This window comes from Scyliorhinus canicula, chromosome 12 (assembly GCF_902713615.1).
Source record: "Scyliorhinus canicula chromosome 12, sScyCan1.1, whole genome shotgun sequence".
NCBI lineage: Eukaryota > Metazoa > Chordata > Chondrichthyes > Carcharhiniformes > Scyliorhinidae > Scyliorhinus > Scyliorhinus canicula.
The window spans coordinates 59,827,334-59,845,511 of record NC_052157.1 but is presented as its reverse complement, the minus strand read 5'-3'; the positions used below and the strand labels follow the sequence as shown (position 1 = coordinate 59,845,511).

The following is an 18,178-nucleotide window of genomic DNA, read 5'->3' as shown; positions in this document are numbered from 1 at the left end:
ATTTGCTGATGTCATGTCCATGGTATTAAAAATGAGGGTGGCTCCGGGTTTAGAGGTGGGCATCTTTGGAGTGTGGGAAGACCCGGGAATCCAGGGGGCGAGAGAGGCTGACGATTTGGCCTTTGTCTCCCTGGTAGCCCGGAGACGGATCTTATTAGCGTGGAGGGACTGAGAACCGCCGAAACCAGGGGTAGAGGGCCGTGAGAGGGTCGATGTCAGGGCTTGTTCAGAGGCGGCAGCCGTGTATCGACTTCTTCGGGGAAAACTAAACTGTTTGCAGGTTCAATAAGGGGGCGGGGGTTAGGAAGTAAGGGGGGTTAGGGGGAGTTAGGCTATTTTTGTCTAGCTCAGGCAGCAACAGAGGGAGATGGAGGGGTGTGTTACGTACTGAACTATTGTTTACATTTGTATTTGTATCTTTTGTTGTTATAAAACCATAAATGCCTGAATGAAATGTTTAAAAAAAAAATGTGGCCGCAGCACTTGAGGCACTCAGCACCTCCCGAAGCTCTTCCACAGCCAATGAAATGTGGTCAGCGTCGCTAAAAGGAGTTGCGGCTGGATGCCAACCATGCACAGCAAGATCCCACAAAGCGCACACATTTTAACAACCCCAGGTGAACGTGGGGGTGAGCAGGCACAGACCGGGGGCGTGAGGTGGAGATCGATGGGCACCCTGCCCCACCCCACCCTCTCCGCCGTGTCCCAGAGACATCTGTTCCTCCCCAAGCAGCCCGGCGCCAAATAAACCATTCCGGGTCTCCCGATCCTCTTGCCGCTCCTGGAATCTGCCCTGTGCGGTTAGGCACCTGCGGAAATGGAAAACGAGGCGGAAGGCACTGTGGGAATGCCGCCTCTAGCCCGCTCTCAACTGGCACGTGGCACAGTGTTAACCCCTGCCTCCCCCGATGTAAGCATGCATCGTGTTCATCTCGCAATGTGTAACCCTTGTGAAGTGTTGTCCCCCTCCCTCCGAGGTTAGTCTTCTCATTCTCTCTCTCTCTCACTCTCCTTTCCAGATCGGTTGAGTGCCGGTGCCATCGCTGGCATTGTTGTGGGCTGTGTCGTGGGTGCCTTGCTGATCCTCCTGCTCATTATCCTGTTGATCCGATGTAAATGTAACATTATAGCTTTCTGTGTGTCCAATACGAGCGTGCCTCTGCATGTGTGTGTGTAAGAGAGAGTGTCTATCTGAAAGTGTGTGTGTGTTTATGTGTGTGAGTCTGTACATGTGTGTCTGTGTGACTGTACACTTGCGTCCTTGTGTGCGTGTCTGTGTAAGGGCTGTGAGCCTGTGTGTGCGCAAGGCTCTGTGCGCATGCACATGTGCGTGCCGCCTGTGTGTGTGTGTGCATGCGCATCTGTGTGTGAGTGTTGTAAACTTGTGTGCACGTCTGTATGCATGCATCTGTGTGTGTTGTGAGCCAGTCTGTGTGTGTCCATGTGCGGGTCTGTGTGTGTGCATGTGCGTGTGTGCACATCTGTATGTGTGTGCGTACCTGTGAACCTGTGTGAGCGCCTGCATGTGTATGCCTGAGTGTGTGTACATGTGTGTGTCTGCCCACTCACTAGCACATGGATTTAGACACTGGTTGTAGCGGTTGGTTAGGGTTGTAGGGGCTGGAGGAGGTTACTGAGAAAGGGAAGCTTGTAGGGGCTGGAGGAGGTTACTGAGATAGGGAGGGATGTAGGGGCTGGAGGAGGTTACAGAGATAGGGAGGGTTGTCGGGGCTGGAGGAGGTTACTGAGATAGGGAGGGATGTAGGGGCTGGAGGAGGTTACTGAGATAGGGAGGGTTGTCGGGGTTGGAGGAGGTTACTGAGATAGGGAGGGATGTAGGGGCTGGAGGAGGTTACTGAGATAGGGAGGGTTGTCGGGGCTGGAGGAGGTTACTGAGATCGGGATGGTTGTAGGGGCTTGAGGAGGTTACAGAGATGGGGAGGGTTGTTGGGGCTGGAGGAGGTTACAGAGAAAGGGAAGCTTGTAGGGGCTGGAGGAGGTTACAGATATTGGAATGGCTAGGAGGGAATTGAAATCTAGGATTATAAATTGAAAATGGAGGCATGGTTGAGCTGGGGAGCAGAGTTTGGGACACGGGGGGAGCAGAGTTTGGGACACGGGGGGACAGAGTCTGGGACACGGGGGGACAGAGTCTGGGACACGGGGGGGGCAGAGTTTGGGACACGGGGGGAGCAGAGTTTGGGACACGGGGGGACAGAGTCTGGGACACGGGGGGAGCAGAGTTTGGGACACGGGGGGACAGAGTCTGGGACACGGGGGGAGCAGAGTTTGGGACACGGGGGGGCAGAGTTTGGGACACGGGGGGAAGCAGAGTTTGGGACACGGGGGGAAGCAGAGTTTGGGACACGAGGGGGGGGCAGAGTTTGGGACACGGGGGGGGCAGAGTTTGGGACACGGGGGGGAGCAGAGTTTGGGACACGGGGGGGGCAGTGTTTGGGACACGGGGGGGGCAGAGTTTGGGACACGGGGGGGGGGGCAGAGTTTGGGACACGGGGGGGGGAGCAGAGTTTGGGACACGGGGGGGCAGTGTTTGGGACACGGGGGGCAGTGTTTGGGACACGGGGGGGGCAGTGTTTGGGACACGGGGGGGCAGAGTTTGGAACACGGGGGGAGCAGAGTTTGGGACACGGGGGGGCAGTGTTTGGGACACGGGGGGGGGCAGAGTTTGGGACACGGGGGGGGGGGCAGAGTTTGGGACACGGGGGGGGAGCAGAGTTTGGGACACGGGGGGGCAGTGTTTGGGACACGGGGGGCAGTGTTTGGGACACGGGGGGGGCAGTGTTTGGGACACGGGGGGCAGTGTTTGGGACACGGGGGGGCAGTGTTTGGGACACGGGGGGGCAGAGTTTGGAACACGGGGGGAGCAGAGTTTGGGACACGGGGGGGGGGAGCAGAGTTTGGGACACGGGGGGGCAGTGTTTGGGACACGGGGGGGCAGTGTTTGGGACACGGGGGGGCAGTGTTTGGGACACGGGGGGGCAGTGTTTGGGACACGGGGGGGCAGAGTTTGGAACACGGGGAGAGCAGAGTTTGGGACACGGGGGGGGGAGCAGAGTTTGGGACACGGGGGGGCAGTGTTTGGGACACGGGGGGGCAGTGTTTGGGACACGGGGGGGGCAGAGTTTGGAACACGGGGGGGCAGTGTTTGGGACACGGGGGGGGGGCAGAGTTTGGGACACGGGGGGGGAGCAGAGTTTGGGACACGGGGGGGCAGTGTTTGGGACACGGGGGGGCAGTGTTTGGGACACGGGGGGGCAGTGTTTGGCACACGGGGGGGGCAGAGTTTGGGACACGGGGGGGGGAGCAGAGTTTGGGACACGGGGGGGCAGAGTTTGGGACACGGGGGGGGGCAGAGTTTGGGACACGGAGGGGGCAGAGTTTGGGACACGGGGGGGGGGAGCAGAGTTTGGGACACGGGGGGGGCAGAGTTTGGGACACGGGGGGACAGTGTTTGGCACACGGGGGGGGGCAGAGTTTGGAACACGGGGGGAGCAGAGTTTGGGACACGGGGGGAGCAGAGTTTGGGACACGGTGGGGGGGGGAGCAGAGTTTGGGACACGGGGGGGGGGGGAGCAGAGTTTGGGACACGGGGGGACAGTGTTTGGCACACGGGGGGGGGGCAGAGTTTGGAACACGGGGGGAGCAGAGTTTGGGACACGGGGGGAGCAGAGTTTGGGACACGGTGGGGGGGGGAGCAGAGTTTGGGACACGGGGGGGGGGGGAGCAGAGTTTGGGACACGGGAGGGGGCAGAGTTTGGGACACGGGGGGGGGGAGCAGAGTTTGGGACACGGGGGGGGGGAGCAGAGTTTGGGACACGGGGGGCTGAGTTTGGGACACGGGGGGGGGGGAGCAGAGTTTGGGGACACGGGGGGGCAGAGTTTGGGACACGGGGGGGGGGGGGAGCAGAGTTTGGGACACGGTGGGGGGGAGCAGAGTTTGGGACACGGGTGGGGAGCAGAGTTTGGGACACGGGGGGGGGGGAGCAGAGTTTGGGACACGGGGGGGGGGGAGCAGAGTTTGGGACACGGGGGGGGAGCAGAGTTTGGGACACGGTGGGGGGGAGCAGAGTTTGGGACACGGGGGGGGCAGAGTTTGGGACACGGGGGGGGGGGGGGGGGCAGAGTTTGGGACACGGGGGGGGGGGGGGGAGCAGAGTTTGGGACACGGGGGTGGTGGTAGCAGAGTTTGGGACACGGGGGGGGCAGAGTTTGGGACACGGGGGGGGAGCAGAGGTTGGGAAATGGGGGGGCAGTGTTTGGGACACGGGGGGGGCAGAGTTTGGGACACGGGGGGAGCAGAGTTTGGGACACGGGGGGGGGGGAGCAGAGTTTGGGACACGGGGGGGGGAGCAGAGTTTGGGACACGGGGGGGGGAGCAGAGTTTGGGACACGGGGGGGGGCAGAGTTTGGGACACGGGGAGCAGAGTTTGGGACACGGGGGGGGCAGAGTTTGGGACACGGGGGGGGGGAGCAGAGTTTGGGACACGGGGGGGGGGAGCAGAGTTTGGGACACGGGGGGGGGGAGCAGAGTTTGGGACACGGGGGGGGGTAGAGTTTGGGACACGGGGGGGGGGGAGCAGAGTTTGGGACACGGGGGGGCAGAGTTTGGGACACGGGGGGGGTGAGCAGAGTTTGGGACACGGGGGGGGGCAGTGTTTGGGACACGGGGGTGGTGCAGAGTTTGGGACACTGGGGGGGCAGAGTTTGGGACACGGGGGGGAGCAGAGTTTGGGACACGGGGGTGGTGCAGAGTTTGGGACACTGGGGGGGCAGAGTTTGGGACACGGGGGGGAGCAGAGTTTGGGACACGGGGGTGGTGGTAGCAGAATTTGGGACACGGGTGGGGAGCAGAGTTTGGGACACGGGGGGGGCAGAGTTTGGGACACGGGGGGGAGCAGAGTTTGGGACACGGGGGGGGGGCAGAGTTTGGGACACGGGGGGGGGCAGAGTTTGGGACACGGGGTGGGCAGAGTTTGGGACACGGGGGGGAGCAGAGTTTGGGGCACGGGGGTGGTGGTAGCAGAGTTTGGGACACGGGGTGGGGGGGGGAGAGCAGAGTTTGGGACATGTTTGGGATGAGCTCCTGTTGATGGAGGTTAAGAGACAGGAACCTGTGTTTGAGAGGCGTTGAATACTCCAGTGTGGAGGGAACGAGATGCCAGTGAGCTTTTTTGGCATTTTGGCTGTTGTCATCTCAATAGCTGAAGTGCTCCTTCAATGACAGAGTACAGCATTAATGTGACTTTCACTGCGCTGAAACTTTCCAGAATAAATGACATCCCAATTTTATTTCCCTTTCCTTTTAGATAAGAGAAGGAAAGCTGGGACAGAGAAGCAAACGGCAAACAAGAAGGTCAGTCACGCGGCTAATGCCTGCGACTGCCCAGAGCCAAGCCCGACGGGGTCCACAGTTATTCTCTCTGAACGGCAATGCCACTTCCTGTTGTCCGGCATGCCGTCAGGATCATCAGTTGGCATTCACTTTCACCCCCCCCCCCCTTCCGCCTCCGGGTCAGAAGGCTGTGGGTACAATTCCCCATACAGTCAGTAATGAGGGAGTGCTGCACTGTCAGAGGGTCAGTACTGAGGGAGTGCTGCACTGTCAGAGGGTCAGTACTGAGGGAGTGCTGCACTGTCAGAGGGTCAGTACTGAGGGAGTGCTGCACTGTCAGAGGGTCAGTACTGAGGGAGTGCTGCACTGTCAGAGGGTCAGTACAGAGGGAGTGCTGCACTGTCAGAGGGTCAGTACTGAGGGAGTGCTGCACTGTCAGAGGGTCAGTACTGAGGGAGTGCTGCACTGTCAGAGGGTCAGTACTGAGGGAGTGCTACACTGTCAGAGGGTCAGTACTGAGGGAGTGCTGCACTGTCAGAGGGTCAGTACTGAGGGAGTGCTGCACTGTCAGAGGGTCAGTACTGAGGGAGTGCTGCACTGTCAGAGGGTCAGTACTGAGGGAGAGCTGCACTGTCAGAGGGTCAGTACTGAGGGAGAGCTGCACTGTCAGAGGGTCAGTACTGAGGGAGTGCTGCACTGTCAAAGGGTCAGTACTGAGGTAATGCTGCACTGTCAGAGGGTCAGTACTGAGGGAGTGCTGCACTGTCAGAGGGTCAGTACTGAGGGAGTGCTGCACTGTCAGAGGGTCAGTACTGAGGGAGTGCTGCACTGTCAGAGGGTCAGTACTGAGGGAGTGCTGCACTGTCAGAGGGTCAGTACTGAGGGAGTGCTGCACTGTCAGAGGGTCAGTACTGAGGGAGTGCTGCACTGTCAGAGGGTCAGTACTGAGGGAGTGCTGCACAATCAGAGGGTCAGTACTGAGGGAGTGCTGCACAGTCAGAGGGTCAGTACTGAGGGAGTGCTGCACTGTCAGAGTGTCGGTACTGAGGGAGCGCTGCACGGTCAGAGGGTCAGTACTGAGGGAGTGCTGCACTGTCAGAAGCTCAGTACTGAGGGAGTGCTGCACTGTCAGAGGGTCAGTACTGAGGGAGTGCTGCGCTGTCAGAGGATCAGTACTGAGAGAATGCTGCACTGTCAGAGGGTCAGTACTGAGGGAGTGCTGCACTGTCAGAGGGTCAGTACTGAGGGAGTGCTGCACTGTCAGAGGGTCAGTACTGAGGGAGTGCTGCACTGTTAGAGGGTCAGTACTGAGGGAGTGCTGCACTGTCAGAGGGTCAGTACTGAGGGAGTGCTGCACTGTCAGAGGGTCAGTACTGAGGGAGTGCTGCACTGTTAGAGGGTCAGTACTGAGGGAGTGCTGCACTGTCAGAGGCTCAGTACTGAGGGAGTGCTGCACTGTCAGAGGGTCAGTACTGAGGGAGTGCTGCACTGTCAGAGGGTCAGTACTGAGGGAGTGCTGCACTGTCAGAGGGTCAGTACTGAGGGAGTGCTGCACTGTTAGAGGGTCAGTACTGAGGGAGTGCTGCACTGTCAGAGGCTCAGTACTGAGGGAGTGCTGCACTGTCAGAGGGTCAGTACTGAGGGAGCGCTGCACTGTCAGAGGGTCAGTACTGAGGGAGTGCTGCACTGTCAGAGGGTCAGTACTGAGGGAGTGCTGCACTGTCAGAGGGTCAGTACTGAGGGAGTGCTGCACTGTGGGAGGGTCAGTACTGAGGGAGGGCTGCACTGTCAGAGGGTCAGTACTGAGGGAATGCTGCACTGTCAGAGGGTCAGTACTGAGGGAGTGCTGCACTGTCAGAGGGTCAGTGCTGAGGGAGGGCTGCACTGTCAGAGGGTCAGTACTGAGGGAGGGCTGCACTGTCAGAGGGTCAGTACTGAGGGAGTGCTGCACTGTCAGAGGGTCAGTACTGAGGGAGTGCTGCACTGTCAGAGGCTCAGTACTGAGGCAGTGTTGCATAAATCGAGGGGGCTTAAGATGATTAAAGGATTTAATCAGGCCGATAAAAATATTTTTTTTCTTCTGCTGTGGGGCAGGTCAAGAACACGGCGCGGCGGGCGGGGTTGGGGTGGGTGGGGGGGGGTTGCAGAAACTTAAAATTGAAACCAGAGCCAGGCTGTTCGGCTAATGTCAGGAAGCATTTCCCAACAAGAAGGGACAGAAATCCGGAACTCCTTCGAAAATTCTGTCGGGTCTGCGCGAGGTCACCAATTTCAGCCATGGGTCGCCCGATAGAGTGCAAGAGAGGGAACCTGTCATTCGCAGTATGGGCTGAGGCCGTTTTCCATCACTATATTCATTTCCATTTCCGCTTCGCAGGAGCAGCGGAGCGACTGGGACAGAAAGCCGCAGAAGGCACCGGAACGCTCGGCACCCGCAGGTGTTACAACAACACGGACCACCCAGGCCAAACCTCAAAGGAGCATCTCTAACAGGACGCAGCTGGTGAGTGGGGGAGGGGTCCTTCAGGGGAGGGGAGAGGGGAATTCTCCCATCCTGCCCTCCCCGTGTTCAGAGGGACGCAGGCATTGGGGAGAGGGGGCTGGAGGAGATCAGCGAGGCAAGATGGTCGGGCATTAACTTTCCCAGCAGTGTATGGCTGTCCAGTTGTGAGTCAGGTGTCCCAGATGGACAATGATACAGGTCTGGGTGGCACAGTCAGCAGTCCAGACCCGAGCAATGCATTACAGAAAGATATTGTCTGGGTCATCGAGAACGCAACCTCACTTCAAAAGCCAACTATTTTTATTCGCAGACAGCACAGATCCGAAATGAATACAAATTGTTTACAAAAGGTGTTGTTATCGCTTAAATAGCCGGAGAGTCAGTACTGAGGGAGTGCTGCACTGTCAGAGGGTCTGTGCTGAGGGAGTGCTGCACTGTCAGAGGGTCAGTACTGAGTGAGTGCTGCACTGTCAGAGGGTCAGTACTGAGGGAGTGCTGCACTGTCAGAGGGTCAGTACTGAGAGAGTGCTGCACTGTCAGAGGGTCAGTACTGAGAGAGTGCTGCACTGTCAGAGGGTCAGTACTGAGGGAGTGCTGCACTGTCAGAGGGTCAGTACTGAGGGAGTGCTGCACTGTCAGAGGGTCAGTACTGAGGGAGTGCTGCACTGTCAGAGGGTCAGTACTGAGAGGTAGTTGCACTGTCAGAGGGTCAGTACTGAGAGGTAGCTGCACTGTCAGACTTGCTGTATTTCAGGATGGTACATTAATCTGATGCTCTGTCTGCCCTCTCTGTGTTTGTAAAAAAAATCCCATGGTCACTATTTGGAAGAAGTTTTTGGGGTGGGGAGGGGTGCAGGGGGGAATTGGGGTCTCCCCGCTTGCCAGGACTGATATTTATCCCTCAACCAACAGCACTAAAGAAAGCAGATGATTATCACGTTGCTGTTGAGGGATCTTACTGTGCACAAAACGGATGCTGCTTTCCCACTTTCAAACGGTGACCTCACTTCTGAAAGGAAATTACTGTACTGTCTGTGATACACTTTGGGACAGTTGCGAGAGAAATGCAGTGTTAATGCCTAAAATACACAAACAGATCTATAACGTTTGAAGGTATATCTGTGTGTCTCTGATTCTTAAGGTCGGTCAGTCCTCCTAATCCTTGTCTAAATCTTTTCAGACCATAGACGAGTGGGATCGAGCGAGTTCTGTGGACCAGAAGTCCCTCTATCTCAATGGACCCTACACTGTTTCAAACTGGAGATCATTGGAGAGGATGTCCCCGGGGAATACGGCAGGGAAAATGGCTTCGATAGGCAGGATGGTAAGGTGGCAACTTGATAGCATGCTCGCATTTTACCCCAGCAGCCTTCCCAAATTAGATTAACTAGAACCCAATTATTCAGAATGTATGGCAAGGGTTTGGGAACACTGGGTTTCAGTACAATGGGTGTGAATGGGAAGGGGTTTGAGCCCAATGGGATTGTGTATGGAGGGTTTGAATGGGAAGGGGTTTGGATCTATTGGGATGTTGTACAGTGGAAGTGAATGGGAAGGGGCTTAAACCCATTGGGATTGTGTACAGTGGGAGTGAACGGGAAAGGGTTTGGAGCCATTTGGATTGTGTACAATGGGAGTGAACGGGAATGGGTTTGGGTCCATTTGGATTTTGTACAATGGGAGTGAACGGGAAGGGGTTTGGGTCCATTAAGATTGTGTACAGTGGGAGTGAATAGGAAGAAGTTTAGGTCCATTGGGATTGTGTATGAGGATGTGAATGGGAAGGGGATTGGGTCCAGTGGGATTGTATATAAAGGGTGTGAATGGGGAGGGGTTTGGGTCTATTTGGATTATGTACAATGGGAGTGAACGGGAAGGGGTTTGGGTCCATTGGAATTGTGTACAATGGGAGTGAATGGGAAGGGGTTTGGGTCCACTGGAATTGTGTACAGTGGGACTGAATGCAAAGGGGTTTGGGTCCATTGGGATTGTGTACAATGGGAGTGAACAGGAATGGGTTTGGGTCCATTGGGATTGTGTACAGTGGGAGTGAATGGGAAGGGGTTTGGGTCCATTGGGATTGTGTACAGTGGGAGTGAGCAGGAATGGGTTTGGGTCCATTGGGATTGTGTACAGTGCAGGTGAATGGGAAGGGGTTTGGGTCCATTGGGATTGTGTACAGTGCGGGTGAATGGGAAGGGGTTTGGGTCCATTGGGATTGTGTACAGTGGGAGTGAATGGGAAGGGGTTTGGGCCCATTGGGATTGTGTACAGTGGGAGTGAACAGGAAGAGGTTTTGATCCATTGGGATTGTGTACAGTGCGGGTGAATGGGAAGGGGTTAAGACCCATTGGGATTGTGTACAGTGGGAGTGAGCAGAAGAGGTTTTGATCCATTGGGATGGTGTACAATGGGAGTGAATGGAAAGGGATTTGGGTCCATCAGGATTGTACACAATGGGAGAGAACAGGAATTGATTTCGAACATAGAACAGTACAGCACAGAACAGGCCCTTCGGCCCTCAATGTTGTGCTAAGCCTTGTTCGAAACCAAGATTAAGCTATCCCACTCCCTGTCATTCTGGTGTGCTCCATGTGCCTATTCAATAACCGCTTGAAAGTTCCTAGTGTCCGACTCCACTATCACAGCAGGCAGTCCATTCCACACCCTAACCACTCTCTGAGTAAAGAACCTACCTCTGACATCCCTCCTATATCTCCCACCCTGAATCTGATAGTCATGCCCCCTTGTAACAGCTACATCCACCCGAGGAAATAGTCTCTGAACGTCCACTGTATCCATCCCCCTCATCACCTTATAAACCTCTATTAAGTCGCCTCTCATCCTCCTCCGCTCCAAACAGAAAAGCCCTGGCTCCCTCAACCTTTCCTCATAAGACCTATCCTCTAAACCAGGCAGCATCCTGGTAAATCTCCTTTGCACCCTTTCCAATGCTTCCACATCCTTCCTATAGTGAGGTGACCAGAACTGCACACACTACTCCAAATGTGGTCTCACCAGGGTCCTGTACAGTTGCAGGATAACCCCACGGCTCTTAAACTCAAGCCCCCTGTTAATAAACGCGAACACACTATCGGCATTCTTCATGGCTCTGTCCACTTGAGTGGCAACCTTCAGAGATCTACGGACATGAACCCCAAGATCTCTCTGTTCCTCCACATTCCTCAGAACCCTGCCGTTGACCCTGAAATCCACATTCAAATTTCTCCTACCAAAATGAATCACCTCGCACTTATCAGGGTTAAACTCCACCTGCCATTTTTCGGCCCAGCTCTGCATCCTAGCAAATTTACTGATCTACCCTTCAGCCCCCTCCTCCAAGTCATTGATAAAAATCATAAATAGCAGAGGACCCAGCACTGATCCCTGTGGTACACCGCTGATAACTGGTCTCCACCCTGAAAATTTTCCATCCACCACCACTCTCTGTCTTCTATGTGATAGCCAGTTACTTATCCAATTGGCCAAATTTCCCTCTATCCCACACCTCCTTACTTTCTTCATGAGCGGACCATGGGGAACCTTATCAAACGCCTTACTAAAATCCATGTATACGACATCAACTGCTCTACATAGAACATAGAACAGTACAGCACAGAACAGGCCCTTCGGCCCTCGATGTTGTACCGAGCAATGATCACCCTACTCAAACCCACGTATCCACCCTATACCCGTAACCCAACAACCCCCCCTTAATCTTACTTTTTAGGACACTACGGGCAATTTAGCATGGCCAATCCACCTAACCCGCACATCTTTGGGCTGTGGGAGGAAACCGGAGCACCCGGAGGAAACCCACGCACACACGGGGAGGACGTGTAGACTCCGCACAGACAGTGACCCAGCCGAGAATCGAACCTGGGACCCTGGAGCTGTGAAGCATTTATGCTAACCACCATGCTACCGTGCTGCCCCGATCTACCTTCATCTACCTAGTAACCTCCTCAAAGAATTCAATCAAATTTGTGAGGCAAGACTTACCCTTCACAAATCCATGTTGACTATCCCGGATTAAGCTGCGTGTTTCCAAATGGTCATACATCCTATCCTTCAGGATCTTTTCCATTAATTTACCAACCACCGAAGTAAAACTAACCGGCCTATAATTACCAGGGTCATTCCTATTCCCTTTCTTGAACAGAGGGACAACATTCGCCACTCTCCAGTCCTCTGGCACTATCCCCGTGGCGAATGAGGACCCAAAGATCAAAGCCAAAGGCTCTGCAACCTCATCCCTAGCCTCCCAAAGAATCCCAGGATGTATCCCATCTGGCCCAGGGGACTTGTCGACCCTAAGGTTTTTCAAAATCGCTAATACATCCTTCCTCAGAACATCTACCTCCAATTATAAATCCTGCCCTGCCGTATGGCCCTATCCCTCTGCATTGCAATAGTGAAAGACACTGAATTGTGGTCACTATCTCCAAAGTGCTCTCCCACAAACAAATCTAACACTTGGCCCGGTTCATTACCCGGTATCAAATCCAATGTGGCCCTCCCTCTTGTCGGCCAATCCACATATTGTGTCAGGAAGCTCTCCTGCACACACTGTACAAAAACTGTCCCATCCGAACTGTTTGCCTATAGAGGTTGCAATCAATATTTTGAAAGTTAAAGTCACCCATGACAACTACCCTGTGACCTCCACACCTATCCATAATCTGTTTTGCAATTTCTTCCTCCACATCTCTATTGCTATTTGGGGGCCTATAGAAAACTCCTAACAACGTGACTGCTTCTTTCCTATTTCTAACTTCAGCCCATATTAACTCAGGAGGTAGATCCCCCTCAAACTGCCTTTCTGCAGCCGTTAAACTAACCTTGATTAACAATGCTACTCCTCCACCTCTTTTACCACCTTCCCTACTCTTACTGAAACATCTATACCCCAGAACTTCCAACAACCATTCCTGTCCCTGTTCTAACCATGTCTCCATAATGCCCACAGCATCGTAGTCCCAGGTACCAATCCATGCTCCAAGTTCACCTACCTTATTCCTGATGCTCCTTGCATTGAAGTAGACACACTTCAACCCACCTTCCTGTCTACTGGTACACACCTGCGACCTTGATACCATCCTCAGTACCTCACGACTCTCAACACTGGCTTCTGGACTACAGCTTGTTTTCCCATCCCCCTGACAAATTAGTTTAAACCCCCCCCCCCCCCCCCCCCCCCCCCGAAGAGCCATAGCAAATTTCCTTCCCAGGCTATTGGTGCCCCTCTGGTTCAGGTGCAAACCGTCCTGCCTGTACAGGTCCCACCTTTCCCAGAATGTGCTCCAATTATCCACGTAACTGAAAGCCTCCCTCCTACACCATCCCTGCAGCCAAGTGTTTATCTGCACTCTCTCCCTGTTCCTCAACTCGCTAGCACGTGGCACCGGCAACAAACCAGAGATGACAACATGGTTTGGCCTGGCTCTCAGCTTCCACCCTAGCTCCCTAAATTCCTGTTTTAAATCCCCGTCCCTTCTCTTACCTGTGTCGTTGGTACCGATGTATACCACAACTTGAGGCTGCTCCCCCTCCCCCTTAAGGTTCTGAAAACACGGTCCAAGACGTCACGAACCCTGGCATCCGGGAGGCAACATACCATCCGTGAGTCACTTTCATTGCCAAAGAAACGTCTATCTGTCCCTCTAACTATCGAGTCCCCAATAACTATTGCTCTCCTGCTCTCCCTCCTTCCCTTCTGAGCCACAGGGACGGACTCAGTGCTCAGGACTCAGGACGGAGATCCGTTCACCGTGGCTTACCCCTGGTAGGTCGTCCCCCTCAACAGTATCCAAAGCGGTATACTTGTTACTGAGGGGAACAACCACAGAGGATCCCTGCACTGACTGCTTCCTCCCAGCCCCTCTCACAGTCACCCATCTATCTTGATTCTTCAGAGTAACTACATCCCTGAAGCTACTATCTATGACCCCCTCTTCCTCCCATTGGGTCCATGGGGATTGTGTACAATGGAAGTGAATGGGAATTGATTTGGGTCCATGGGGATTGTGTGCAGTGGGAATGAAGGAATTGATTTGGGTCGTTGGATCAACCCTCCTCTCTCTCTCTCTCTCTCTATAGCCTGAACACAGCAGCAGCCAATCTCATCTCAAGTCTCCAACTCTCACTCCCCAGAATCGTTCCGCCACCATGGTGTGAGGCCTACACCAGTTGATCAGCCACACTCCTCCACACCACCAAAAAAAACAGTCCATGTCAGCTGATGCCGGGCATCACATGATGCTCCAAATCCACCAGGTTACTGAGTGGGAAAGGAAAGCAGAGAAAAGTCAGTGAGCATCCAGACAAATCTAGACTGAGCAGAAAAATCGGCAGCAAGGTTCTGTGATGGAATGTTGGCTGTCTGAGATCTTTATAAACATCATACTGTTAAATCACTTTCTAAACTCCACTGGACAAAAATGCTGATATCAGGTGAATGAAACTCGATTGGTGAGCTGTTCCAGGTTTATTCAGCCACCTGTTGTATAAATATTGTACATTTGATCAGAATTAGCAATTATATTTTTAATACGTTTACAATTTCCTCAATGCCACGCAATGCTTTACACGGTGTATTTAATAAACGGTTTTCAGTTAAAACATTTCCACTGTCTGAGATCTCAGCTGTTCACCGCAGCACAACATAGTTCCAGGCAGAGGGGGGTTAGCAACCATGTGAGACTGAGTGGCTGTGGAAACAGTCACTCACACACACACTGTCTCAACACTCACACACACACTGTCTCAACACCCACACAGTCACTCACACACACACTGTCTCAACACTCACACAGTCACACACACACTGTCTCAACACCCACACAGTCACTCACACACACACTGTCTCACACCACAGTCACTCACACACACACTGTCTCAACACTCACACAGTCACACACACACTGTCTCAACACCCACACAGTCACTCACACACACACTGTCTCAACACCCACACAGTCACTCACACACACACTGTCTCAACACCCACACAGTCACTCACACACACACTGTCTCAACACTCACACAGTCACACACACACTGTCTCAACACCCACACAGTCACTCACACACACACTGTCTCAACACCCACACAGTCACTCACACACACACACTGTCTCAACACTCACACAGTCACACACACACTGTCTCAACACCCACACAGTCACTCACACACACACTGTCTCAACACTCACACAGTCACACACACACTGTCTCAACACCCACACAGTCACTCACACACACACTGTCTCAACACTCACACACACACTGTCTCAACACTCACACACACACTGTCTCAACACTCACACAGTCACTCACACACACACTGTCTCAACACTCACACACACACTGTCTCAACACTCACACACACACTGTCTCAACACTCACACAGTCACTCACACACACACTGTCTCAACACTCACACACACTGTCTCAACACTCACACAGTCACTCACACACACACTGTCTCAACACTCACACAGTCACACACACACTGTCTCAACACTCACACAGTCACACACACACTGTCTCAACACTCACACACACACTGTCTCAACACTCACACAGTCACTCACACACACACTGTCTCAACAGTCACACACACACACACTGTCTCAACACTCACACAGTCACACACACACTGTCTCAACACTCACACACACACTGTCTCAACAGTCACACACACACACTGTCTCAACACTCACACAGTCACACACACACACTGTCTCAACACTCACACACACTGTCTCAACACTCACACAGTCACTCACACACACACTGTCTCAACACTCACACAGTCACACACACACACTGTCTCAACACTCACACACACTGTCTCAACACTCACACAGTCACACACACACTGTCTCAACACTCACACACACACTGTCTCAACACTCACACAGTCACTCACACACACACTGTCTCAACACTCACACAGTCACACACACACACTGTCTCAACACTCACACAGTCACACACACACTGTCTCAACACTCACACAGTCACTCACACACACACTGTCTCAACACTCACAGTCACACACACACTGTCTCAACACTCACAGTCACACACACACTGTCTCAACACTCACACACACTGTCTCAACACTCACACAGTCACACACACACTGTCTCAACACTCACACAGTCACTCATACACACACTGTCTCAACACTCACACAGTCACTCACACACACACACTGTCTCAACACTCACATACACACTGTCTCAACACCCACACAGTCACTCACACACAGTGTCTCAACACTCACACACACACTGTATCAACACTCACACAGTCACACACACACTGTCTCAACACTCACACAGTCACTCACACACACACTGTCTCAACACTCACACACACACTGTCTCAACACTCACACAGTCACTCACACACACACTGTCTCAACACTCACACACACACTGTCTCAACACCCACACAGTCACTCACACACACACTGTCTCAACACTCACACAGTCACTCACACACACACTGTCTCAACACTCACACAGTCACTCACACACACACTGTCTCAACACTCACACAGTCACTCACACACACACTGTCTCAACACTCACACAGTCACGCACACACACACTGTCTCAACACTCACACACACACTGTCTCAACACTCACACAGTTACTCACACACACACTGTCTCAACACTCACACAGTCACGCACACACTGTCTCAACACTCACACACACACTGTCTCAACACTCACATACACACTGTCTCAACACTCACACACACACTGTCTCAACACTCACACAGTCACTCACACACACACTGTCTCAACACTCACACACACACTGTCTCAACACTCACACAGTCACTCACACACACACTGTCTCAACACACACAGTCACACACACACTGTCTCAACACTCACACAGTCACACACACACACACTGTCTCAACACTCACAGACACTCTTTCACATACAGTCACAGGTGGTCGGTGGTGGGGGAGGCGAGGGTGGTCGGTGGTGGGGGAGGCGTGGGGGGTTGGTGGGGGAGGTGAGGGTGGTCGGTGGTGGGGGAGGTGAGGGTGGTCAGTGGTGGGGGAGGTGAGGGTGGTGGGGGAGGTGAGGCTGGGGGTGGTGGGGGAGGTGAGGGTGGTTCAGTGGTGGGGAGGCGAGGGTGGTCGGTGGTGGGGGAGGCGAGGGTGGTCGGTGGTGGGGGAGGCGAGGGTGGTCGGTGGTGGGGGAGGCGAGGGTGGTCGGTGGGGGAGGCGAGGGTGGTCGGTGGTGGGGAGGCGTGGGGGGTCGGTGGGGGAGGCGAGGGTGGCCGGTGGTGGGGGAGGTGAGGGTGGTCAGTGGTGGGGAAGGTGAGGGTGGTGGGGGAGGCGAGGGTGGTGGGGGGGGCGAGGGTGGTCGGTGGTGGGGGAGGTGAGGCTGGGGGTGGTGGGGGAGGTGAGGGTGGTTCAGTGGTGGGGGAGGCGAGAGTGGTCGGTGGTGGGGGAGACGAGGGTGGTCGGTGGTGGGGGAGGCGAGGGTGGTCGGTGGTGGGGGAGGCGAGGGTGGTCGGTGGTGGGGGAGGCGTGGGGGGTCGGTGGGGGAGGCGAGGGTGGTCGGTGGTGGGGGAGGTGAGGGTGGTCAGTGGTGGGGGAGGTGAGGGTGGTGGGGGAGGCGAGGGGGTCGGTGGTGGGGGAGGTGAGTGTGGTCGGTGGTGGGGGAGGTGAGGTGGGTCGGTGGTGGGGGAGGCGAGGGGGGTCGGTGGTGGGGGAGGCGAGGGTGGTCGGTGGTGGGGGGGTGCGGGTGGTGAGGGGGGTGAGGGAGGTCGGTGGTGGGGGGGTGAGAGTGGTCGGAGGTGTGGGAGGTGAGGGTTTTTGGAGGAGGGGGAGGTGAGGGTGGTCGGTGGTGGGGGAGGTGAGGGTGGTCGGTGGTGGGGGGGGTGTGATGGTGGTGGGGGAGTGGAGGGTGGTCGGTGGTGGGGGGGGTGAGGGTGGTCGGTGGTGGGGGGGTGAGGGTGGTCGGTGGTGGGGGGGTGAGGGAGGTGAGGGTGGTTGGTGGTGAGGGTGGTCGGTGGTGGGGGGGATGAGGGTGGTCGGTGGTGGGGGAGGTGAGGGTGGTCGGTGGTGGGGGGGTGAGGGTGGTGAGGGAGGTGAGGGTGGTCGGTGGTGGGGGGGGTGAGGGTGGTCGGTGGGGGAGGCGAGGGGGGTCGGTGGTGGGGGAGGTGAGGGTGGTCAGTGGTGGGGGGGATGAGGGTGGTCGGTGGTGGGGTAGGTGAGGGTGGTCGGTGGTGGGGGGGTGAGGGTGGTGAGGGAGGTGAGGGTGGTTGGTGGTGGGGGGGGTG

General features: G+C 55.2%; 1 protein-coding gene across 2 annotated transcripts in view; it reads left to right on the top strand.

Annotated features, from left to right (window-relative positions):
- LOC119975236 (V-set and immunoglobulin domain-containing protein 10-like) overlaps window positions 1–14,482 on the top strand; it is a 41,054-nt gene extending 26,572 nt beyond the window's left edge. Inside the window, exons 6-10 of one of the 2 annotated variants that reach the window (XM_038814900.1) lie at window positions 1,020–1,112; window positions 5,328–5,374; window positions 7,731–7,856; window positions 9,037–9,180; window positions 13,956–14,482. In XM_038814900.1, coding sequence (XP_038670828.1) covers window positions 1,020–1,112; window positions 5,328–5,374; window positions 7,731–7,856; window positions 9,037–9,180; window positions 13,956–14,033 — 488 coding nt within the window. In that variant the 3' untranslated portion in view covers window positions 14,034–14,482. Of the gene's footprint in view, window positions 1–1,019; window positions 1,119–5,327; window positions 5,375–7,730; window positions 7,857–9,036; window positions 9,181–13,955 lie in introns of both variants that reach the window. The other variant, XM_038814899.1, reaches the window with a different exon arrangement.
- Window positions 14,483–18,178: the final 3,696 nt, after the last annotated feature.